We start from the raw sequence: 10,891 nt of genomic DNA, 5'->3' as shown, positions 1-10,891 counted from the left end.
CAGCTATGAAGGAGAAGTGGGTGAAAATTGTGGGCCAAATGACCTCATACTGTAGCATCATCATCATCACTAGGCGATGAAGAAAGAATTGAACACCCCCCTCTCTCTTGTCTCCTCTTTTTGTTCTTCCCCTCATTATCTGCAAAATAAAGCCTATATACGCATATACATACACATGTTGCTATGGCTACATAATTGCTGCGACTTGCACCAGTTGGGATGAGCTTGTGTGCAAATAAATTCAAAAACAAAGATCTGGTGGAGATATGGAGGAATCGGTGTTATTGTAATGTTCCAGAACATGCAGGGATGTGAGTTATCCTTCCTCGTGTTACATCCCAACAACAACAACATCAACAGCTGGACCACAGCTATACAAAGGCTCCAAACCCTGAGGAGTGACCGCCACACGCACACACGCCTGCATCAGCACCGCGGTTAGTGACGCAGCCGTGGCGCACACTTAAATCAGGGGATTGCGCACAATGCACCAAAAAAACACCCGGAAAAAAAAGGAATCCCAGGATATCCCACCCCCAGTCCCACACCCACACCCACCCCTCCAAACGGAATAGCCCTCCTCCTCCTCCTCCTCCTCTCCTCTTCCTCCTCCTCCTCCTTTACCTCCGCCTTCTCTCACTATCACACACCCCTCTCCTCTTCTCCCTCACGTCCCAACTCGGGAGCGCCGCCGATCGGTCACTAGGATTTTCCCTTCTCGGCCAAAATGGAGGAGGAGGTCTCTCGCTTATTGAAGGGAGCACAGATTGCGTGAATGGAACCGTTTCAATGAACGGCACCGACATTTGATTCCGCTTTTAAGTTGTTATTGCAATTATAATAATTTACAAAGAAAAAAGACACACACACGTTGGAGGATTTCTATCGCCGCTTTCCGCACAAGCGACCCCAGTCATGAGCGCAGGAGAGGGACTAGATGAGACTGCGAAGGACGCGGCAGACATAGCGGCGTTTTTCAAATCCGGTAAGTCGGGGAAAGGGGCGAGCCTCGGGGGGAGCATGTCGGTGTGATCGGTGGTGATCTGCTGCGTTATTCCTCTTAAATGACAAAAATCGCTGTCTAACGTGTTTCACGGGTGGGATGCGTCCTGGATCGTCGGGGACGTGATGCCACAGTGATGCGCACAGCTACAGATTTACACGTTTTTTTAATTTAATTTCAAACACTCCCCCGCAGCTATACGGATGACAACATCACGGATTACACATTCTCGAATATGTGTTTTGGATTAAAGCAGGCGGTGACCCGGTTTGGGGCTCGGAAGGGAGGGAGGAAGGAAGGGAAGGGAAAGGAAAGGAGGCGACAAGGTGCCGACTCGGTTTGGGATCGAGCCCATTCTTAAAGCTTTTGGGGTGTATTCCGTCATGACAGACTGGATGTATACGTGCATCACTGAGCCGCTGGTGTGTTTTGCTCGAACGCTTTCAAAATCGCACATACTTCCTTTTACACCCCTGTACATCGAGCGGTCTGACCCCGCACCCACGTCGCTCACATCGGGATGCACAGATCCATATACGCAAGCGAGGCCACGCACATATGGGGCACATCATAATAGGATGCCTCTCTCTCCACGCTCTGGGCCCGTGTGATATGATGGCATCATCATAACAAATTCAGATGGGGGGGGGCCTGCCTCTCTTATCACTATGCACCCATAATGTAAACACACATCTTCAGGCTAGAGATACTTGATGACAAAATAATTGGAACACTTTCTTTAAACATACACTTTGGATTTGAATCGTGCTTTGTTATTTGTTGTATAGCTGTGAACTTAATAGCTCACACTGGGCTTGTTCAGATAGTACCAATGTGTGTGTGGGAGTGAGGTCATACTGTCCATAATAGACTAATCAAAGTCATTATGGTGTCCTATATTTATTTGTTGGTGATATTTGCATGTAATTACAGACATGTCATAAGAACGATCTGCTCTTTTGTCAGAGAGGAAACACACATTCTCTCCTAAAAAGGTTTATTTTGGCATTTCTGTGAGTGTGTGTGTCACATCAAACCAGTTGTTTTCTGCCCTGGTAAACAGACACACACCACCGCTTCCCTTGACTTGCTTTTAACCTAATACGACATTTTGAGTTTAATTTGACACCGGGGAGTCGGTGGCTAATGTGAGAGCATTGGAAAGGACATTTCAAAGCAGTAGTTCTCTGTGTTGAAAGATGTTGCCGTCATTAGCGAGACCACCTCTGATCTACCAGAAGAAGCAGCTGTCTCTCACTCTCTCAGCTGTTTCTCCCTGTGACACCTGGTGCCTTGGGGTCTGCTGTTTACCACACACACACAGAAAAAGAGAGAGAGAGAGTTTGCATGCACACATCCAACTCATACATATATGAATAAAAACAGCCCACATGTGCTCACAGGTGCACACATAAACATATTTCGTGCCTTTTACACAATCTATATACTTTCTCCCAGAATCTGCCTCGGCCAGTCAGAACCCTCAGGAATGTTATTGTAATGGATTGTAATTCAAATGCTACAGTCTGTCCTACAGTTCCCTGGGTGCCTGCCAGTGTATTTTCCTATAGCTGTGTTGTATCAGGCAGGAAAGTTGACTTGCACCGAAGTTGGATCCCTTGGATGTTTATATAGCAGCAAACAGCGCTCATACAGTATGCATGATGGAGACAGAAATAGGTTATGGCCTCAAAAAACTTCTATAAGACACTATAATGAGGAGAAAGTATGGAAAATAAGTTTGGGGGGCTCACACACTGAGAGCTGAGACTATAAGTTAGAAGTGTGTGTTTAAAAGTGTTCCCGATTGATTGTAGCTTAATCCATTCACTCATTTAATTCAGCCATCTATCTCTCCAGCACTTCAACATCATGCCATTCATTACTTTGATACATGCAAACCTATCCCAAATCCATTCAATGGTTTTCCTCTGTATCATCTATCAAATCCTGATTGTTCTTTTGTATTGATCCATCTCTCCTCCTTCCACTGTGCAGGGCCACAGAAAGCAGCCATCAAATGAATGTCCTTGTTTTATCCACTTTCATTTCTAGTCATCCATTCATTCCTGCGTTTGAAGCCTTCATCTACTCGTGTATTTTAGAAGATCGGTCTTTCTTCTGTTTCACTGTGCAGTAGAAAAGGCCATCCTGCTCTCTGTAGCCCCTCCAGCAGGCTGCCTAAGTGCTGCCAGCTTGTTGCATGTTGAAATCTTGGCACACAGCTGCCCATCACTAGTGATCCCAAGCACTTTTTTTCTATGTCTCTCTGGAGCTCTGTGGATGTGTTTGTGGATGGGTTTTTTTCTGGGGCTCTGGATGCATATTGATGCCCTAGTTAGTCAGTGAAGCCCAGAATGTGGAAGCTTCAAGCTCAGACTTTAACTGCCTGTCAGTCTGAGTGCATTGGTTGCCGACTGTCCTACCAAACAGGCCGGCGGGCTAATTGCCTGACCGAGTGACAGAAGTGTATATACCTGCCTACCTGAGTTGATCAGACAATGTTTCAGTTTCTTTCATTTGCTTAATCTGAGAGAAGAACATCATTAGCAGCCCTTGAAAATGCCTCATTCTCTCTCCCCTTAATTATTTTCAGTGTGCAGATGGAGCTCTGTTTCTGACTTCCACACTGTAGCTGTGGATCACAGCTCAGCTGCTGAGTCACTCTCCCCGGTTGCTTGTGCTGCGACTTAAACGTCCAACCCCTAAATAGTTGCAATTGGTCAAAGCTGTGTCATACTTGTATTCAGCTGTTTGGTAAACCATTTTAACAATGGAAATATGAAGAAAAAAAAAGTGATTGGATCCTTTCTCGTTCCATAACTTCTTGCAGATATCACTCATGGCAAGCATTCGCAATATAAAGCCTTTATAGCATTGGAAGTCATTAATAACCCCCCTGTGAGCGAGGAAATGTTGTAATTAAGGAAAGTTGCTGATAAACAAGACACAACTAACATGCAGTCATGCTGAAAAGGCACATCTTGCTTTGATTTCAGTGTGTGTGCGTGTGTGTGTGTGTGTGTGTGTGTGTGTGTGTGTGTGTGTGTGTGTGTGTGTGTGTGTTGTGAAAGTTTAGGAGTAAATGAGAAAGGCTGGGGTGTATGTATGAATGTAATGTAAAATTTAATTAGAAGCAATGTTAAACTCTTTTTGACTGCTGTGACAGATTACTGAGTAACATTTAGAAATGTGATATTCGTTAAACGGCTTTGTGTTTGAGGATTAAATCAATCATAATGTTCTGTAAATACTGTGAGTAGTTGAATGTGAAACAGGTATTTGTGGATTTGTGGCCTAACTACAGGATACTGCAGCTTCTCTTAATGTGTAGAAACTGATGCAACTAAAAGCAACAACCTGTGTGTGTTCACTGCCCAAGTTTACCACTGAACTGAAATGTTTGTGAATAATAAAGTTAATTGCATTCAGCTATTCCTGAATGAAATTGAACTGCAATAGATTACATTATACTAAGGAGCTAAAAAAGTATTTGCGCACATCACATTAACATTATATGATTTCATACAATACAGTGGCTTCCCAGTTGATCTATAAGAAAAAGACTGTTCCTGTGCAATAACATTATTGTTAAGAACTGTTCAGTGAAACTCAATTGACGTGAAAGCAGCTGGCTGTTACCAATCTTCATTCATGTCTTACAAAATACCGTGTCTGCTTGTGTAACTTGCATTGAGGATAGAAACAAGATGTGAGCAGCAACAATGGCAGTGGCAGTATTGACAACACAGTGTTTCCCACTGATCCTGAAGTGAACCCAGTGGCCTGTGGCAGTGTGGGCTGTAATCAGAGCCAACGCACTGAGCAGAATCTGAATGTTCCTTCTTCCCCAGTCATATGCTTTGCTTTCATAGTCAATGAAAGCATAATGATCTAATGTCAGCCTGCTTATCCAAGCAGAAATACATAGCTTACATAATCACATAGAATGGAGGAGCATACAGTCTGCATCGTAGAGCCATAAAGTGTGTTAACATTACCAAAAGAGAGCAAGGTGATTCGAAAAGCAGTGACTAATGTGGACTGGGAGAAAGACACAGACATACAGTATAAGGGAAGTTAATCAAAATAGAAAGCGTAGTAGAATAGGCAGGGAGCGCCAAGCAGAGGACATGACATACATAAAGGGACAAACAATCCTTCACTCATGAAATTATAGAGCTGAGGCTTGGGTGGAGTGCATCCTGCAAAATGCACTCGACTCTGGATGAGGCTGGAACCTCGTGGTTACATCCAGGGGCAGGCAGCCTAATTGGCAGTTGGTCAGAGTTAAAGACTGTAAGCTCAGACTGGCATTGGCTGCACTGCTATATCGCCACTTCCTCCACTGGAGAAGCAGCAGAGGACAGTTTTTGGAGAAGACAGCAGTCTTTGCTGTTTAAGTGCATTTTTCTTTATTTAGACTGGTGAGAAAGGCGGGGGAGACCACTGAGAAAATACATCTTTAGTGTAGAATAAACCAGCACATCATTTGTGATAAGGTGTTTCCATCTTGACAAGATTGTAAAATGTTGATCTGTTCCAATCTAACCAATTTAATATTTTACATTCCTAGTGAGATTTTCAGGCTCGTCAAACAAGACTTTATCTTGTCAACAAACAAATCAAATAAGCTTCACTTCATGGCTTTATTACTCATTGGCCACAAATTTAAGGAAGGAAGTTAATATTCATTCATATTCTAAACATAAAATTGCACACCATGCCAGCTGAACTTTAATTTATACGTGATGCATATAAAAAATACTTAATGATACGATGACTATTGATTTGTAACTGCCCCCTGTGTTCTTATGTCCTGCTCATCTGTCTCAGTTGTGTGCCTGTAGTTTGTGTCCTGCCTCTTTTCTGTTCCAGCTCACTTTGGCTCGTTAATCAGTTGCTCAATTTTATGATTCCCTGAAAAATTTGTTCCCCCGCTGCACCAGCGATATTACAAACCTCAGCTGAAATGATTGCAGTCTCATAAGAGGAGTAATGACATATTTTTACTGCTGTGGCAGTATCTGAAATTAGGTTAACGGTGCCAATAAAGAGAACAGATCAGGGTGCTGATGCTTATGGGCTTAAAGCACATTTACAGAGGAAACCACTGTCAGTCGTATGTAATGTGAAATGCAAATGGCCACGTGGCTAATAAGCAGTTACCAGCCTTAAACAAAAATGAGCAATTCCAGGCTGCATGTGAGTGAGAAGAGGCATTTTCTCCTCCTTTCCTGAGTTTATATAAAAAGGCTGCTGTATAGTCCCAATAAGGACCAGATGTTGGATTCTTGTAATAGGCCATTTCGCTCTCTCCCTCTCCCTCTCAGTGTTTATTGGAGTGAATTTTATGGAGAGGACAATCACCAAGGTAGCACAACCAGGCAATTACCTGTTTTACAGCCATAGCAAGCCGATCGATCTCATCAGAGACTCTTGACCTTTTCAGGGTTGTACTACAGTAAAGGGTTGTGTTAAATAGCTTCATCACACCTAATTATTGATAGGTTTAAAATGTCATATGTGTCTGTGTGTGATGGGATGCTTAGAGGTGTTTTATAGCCACACAGACGAGGGTGAGGTGATTATTTTACATAGAAAATGTGCAATTATGCAGATTGTATTCAGTATGGACATCAAAGATATAAAAGATCAAATTCCTTAATTCCCTTCGATACAATTTATAAATAATTAATAAATCAATTACCCCTGGATTTACCCAAATCAGTATCAATTTGAGCTTCTCCTCCTGTAGAATGCTTTTACCAGACTACAAAAATACCATAAGTGGTCGCCAAAGTTGAGTGGGCGTGGCAAATTTTTCGAAAGGTTCTGTGTTGTAATAGAAACAGTATCTTGGTTACGATTGTGGAGGGAGATGGAGTCATAATTGGAAATGTTTGCATATTATTTGATACTATATATACAGTACACATTTAAAAAACCTCACTCACATGGTACAAAACAAAACAATGTATCATTTATTTCCAGCCATCATCTTTGGAATCAGCTGCACCTCTTCATACATGGAAAATATTGGCTGCTAGTCTTGTATCAATAATCCGGAATTCCAATAGGTTGGTAATGCATTTGTAGGTTGTTAAGTGTAGCCTGGGGGACAGCTTCATTACCACACACACACACACACACATACAGAGGTATAAATCACCACATCCCACCCATGTCGCCCTGGGCCCTTGAAGCAAGGAAGAGGGGGATGAAGAGATGGAGTGAATGATGGAGGGAGGGAGGGAAGCATAGGAGGATTGCAGGTCATAAAAATAGGCTGTGGGCTGGTCTATGTGTCTCCTGCAAATCCCCATCTGATAGAAGAGAAACCTCTATCAGTCAACTGCAGACTCCTACTCATTCTATCCTCTGTCACTCCTTTCATCACCTCCTCCACTCCTCTCCCACACAGCCGACCATAATTATCTCATACTTTTCTCTGGGTTGTCATATATTCCAGGATCTTGTTTCTTTGTATCTTGCTCATTGTATTTGGTGGCTTAGATTCTGATTCTGATTGTATGTATGGGTTTTTCCTCTTACACCTATATAGGAAAGCTCCACTCCTGCACTATTCAGTACGCAGCTCCACAAACATTTATGCTCACCTTCCCTTCACCCGCTTTCTACTCTGTATAGACAGAGATTTCGTTTCCCCAGCTTCCCCAATTTGGCTTCATTATTTTCTATCTAATAAACAGAGACGTAGAGGAGAGGGGCAAGGGCAATATAAACCCAGACAAGCTCTAATTTTCACATTGAGTCAGGATAAAAAGTCATATTAAACAAGCTTTTGGGAGAGTAAATGATTCCATATTCCCTCAAGACATCCACCTCCTTCTTCCTGTCCCTGCTCATCTCATACACCTCCATCAGATGTCAGACTCCTTGGTTTCCCCACCACTTTAAACCGAGGGAAGCATCTGGATCTAGTATCTAAAGTTGGAAGCCTCCCGGAATGCTTTTGTGCCTCTTTTTTTAAATGATTATTCAGGACGACCTCTTTGAAACGCCAGCCACACACTGATGATGCCACAGCCCCCAGTAGATCTGAAACACACTTGCAAACACACACCCACACAGAGCACTCCGAACTTGGTCTGGAACTTCCTCTTGAGTGAGAAGTGCAGTGACATGAGTCAAATGTGAGTAGTATCATGTATGGACTCACCTTTGGCACACATACACAGCAGCCCCCCCCCCCCCCCCCCCCCCGCATATGTCTTTGCAAACTTGTGACTCCAGATCCATGTGCTTCACTGCACGTCACTGCAGCGATGACTCAAGAGAACAGGGAAGGTCTTATATCAGCTAGTAGGAAGGTAAAAATGTGAATGAAGCAGATAACAATATAACAATCAAATCACCACCTACTGTGTGTGTGTGTGTGCGTGCGTGCGTGCGTGCGTGCGTGCGTGCGTGCGTGCGTGCGTGCGTGCGTGCGTGCGTGCGCGCGCGCGCGCGCGCCTGCGTGCGTGCGTGTGTGTGCGCAGAATATAACGTAAGCTTCTCAGTAGTCTGTTACTCCTTGTTTTCAGTCAACAGCTGTGCTCAGTCAGTCCAACAAGAATTGTAGTCTGTCTCTCTAACACACACATTGTAACATTTCCTGTTTCTTTGAAGACGGCAGGGCGTCCTGATCCCTGTCGCATGCACAGTGCCAACCCAGGGCTCCTCTGGCTTAGGCAGGCTAAACCACGGCTTTGCCTCTTTGGCTTTGGATGAAATGGGTTGAGGATAGAATTGACATCCTAGCCTAATGTATAGGCTTTGAGAATTACCCCCTGTGCATTTGCCAGTGGTCGTTTAGTGTTCTTGAGAGCGGTAGTGTTGCCATTGCACAGTGAGTTGGTTGTTGATTTAGCTCAACAGGAAAGTGCTGCAAATACAAGAAAGTATTTTGAGTTTTTTTGCTGGTTTTGACATTTTCACAATGTCATCATAAAACTTTTGAGCCCATTAAATGATGAGTAGTTGCAGCAGTGAGTCACCTGACATAGGTGAGATCTGGTCAATTCTGTGTGCTGATTGATTCTCTTTAGCAGAAGATTACATTCTTACTCTACTGTTGCCATGACAGATGCTGCCACCTAATCTGTCCCTGGCAGCACTTTACATACTTGTACTGATTTCTTCAGATGTTACATCGCTCACATGCATTCCACCCAACTGAGAAGACTCCAGATCACTGAGAGTGATGTTCTCTGTGATCATACTGCTGAGATTCATACACATGATGCAAATGGAAACAAGACACACTGGGAATGCCAAACATATGTAGCATGTTTTAAGTTGACCATTCTTCATCAGACTTAACATTTTACCCATGTTACACTAAATAAAACAAAACATACAGCATGTGAGAAGGTGCTTACAGTAATCCTGCGGAGGCGGCAGCATATGCCAGGCTGTTAGTTTCAGAAAGCAGAGCTAAGCTGCGCTGTCCCTCATTCCCTGCCTCTGTTATCTGGTGTCACTGTAGTGTCACTCCGGTGTGACCCAGAAAGAATGTTTGTCTGTCTGCTGCCAGACACAATACACTATCATTTATACAGTATGGTGTTTATTATAATAGAGATTTGAGAATGTGAGTTGTTGATAAGTGGATATCAGCAGATCATGCTTAACGCATTCATCAACCGTAAAGCATCATGTCACTGACACTGTTATCAGTAACAGAGCCTCATGTGTTTCAGATTTAATATTATGAGCTTTAAATAACACAGACAACATCAGACTGATTCACAAGTCTGGTGGAATCTTCTTAACACTTCATCTCCCTGAAGAAGATTATTCAGGATTTAGAGATATAGATGTCTACTCGGCACCTTTAAATAATTAATTCCTTTATCAGCTGAAAGTCACGCTTGAGACTGCCTGTGTGTGTGTGTGTGTGTGTGTGTGTGTGTACATGTGTGTGAGAGGGAGAGAAGTGAGTTTGTGTGTGTGAAAGGTATTTATAATGTCACTCCATGGACATTTTGACTCAAATCTTTGGCATGCGCTTGCATTTCCTGCTATAAAACATTATCCATATGTGCGCTAATGCAGGCATGTGTAGATGTGTCAGTGTGCGTGTGTTCACAGGGCTGCAGTGTGTGTAATGTTTAAACTTGGGGATCAAAGAGCTGCTGCAGTGTGCTTGCTCTCTCATATGTGCACTATAATCACATAGCTCTGACTTCTAAGACTAATGCTTTGTTGGGTTAAGGGACAGACCTTCTTCCCTCCTTTTCCCTGAACTATATTAATTTTTCTGTGTGTCTTTATCTCTCTTTAGATTGCTCTTTACCAAAATGTGAATCCAAACTGGACGGCCCGGGTCAAACCTCAGGTACGTCAATCAAAAGCCAATTTCCTTCCAAATGCAGGAAGTGTCTTTGTAATCTATGTATTTCCTCCTTGTGTCCTTGTCTTTGTGTGCTGACATGCCTGCGATCGTGATAGGGGGGTTGACCTTAATCTTATTTCCCAGCGTTGAATGTAATTCCAATAGAAAGTGGAAATGGGGGGTGGATTGGGTGGGGGGGAAGGGGCGGGGGGGTTCTACTTTCTTGTTTAGGGAAAACTTCACGTCTCCTTGAGCGCTGTGTCTTTTTGTTTGGTAAGAGAAGAACTGTTGTAGCAGAACAGCGGATCTTTTCCTTAACACACTCCTCACATCACCATGGATGAATTACAGTGTGTGTGTTGTATAAAGTATATATTCAGTATATATATGTATATGTGTGTGCCTGTGAAAAGAATAAGACAGTAGAAACTCTGTGTCCTGTGCCCACTTTATATAAAATGTCCTGATCATGCTGCATGGTGTCCCATCTGACTCTCTGTGGCATCAGTGAGCCACCACGACCTTGCAGGGTTCACATCCTTTAA

At 43.3% G+C, this 10,891-nt stretch overlaps 1 protein-coding gene across 1 annotated transcript in view; it reads left to right on the top strand.

The window, feature by feature from the left end:
• Positions 1-741: 741 nt before the first annotated feature.
• Positions 742-10,891, top strand: part of triob (trio Rho guanine nucleotide exchange factor b) — an 87,936-nt gene continuing 77,786 nt past the window's right edge. Inside the window, exons 1-2 of the mRNA XM_076152692.1 lie at positions 742-985; positions 10,296-10,349. Coding sequence (XP_076008807.1) covers positions 916-985; positions 10,296-10,349 — 124 coding nt within the window. The 5' untranslated portion in view covers positions 742-915. The remainder of the gene's footprint in view (positions 986-10,295; positions 10,350-10,891) is intronic.

This window comes from Genypterus blacodes, unplaced genomic scaffold, assembly GCF_046128005.1.
Source record: "Genypterus blacodes isolate CSIRO-AG114 ecotype Tasmania unplaced genomic scaffold, CSIRO-AGI_Gbla_v1 ptg000057l_1, whole genome shotgun sequence".
Classification (NCBI taxonomy): Eukaryota; Metazoa; Chordata; class Actinopteri; order Ophidiiformes; family Ophidiidae; genus Genypterus; species Genypterus blacodes.
Note: the sequence above shows the minus strand (reverse complement) of the source record. Positions and strands in the feature narration are given on the sequence as shown.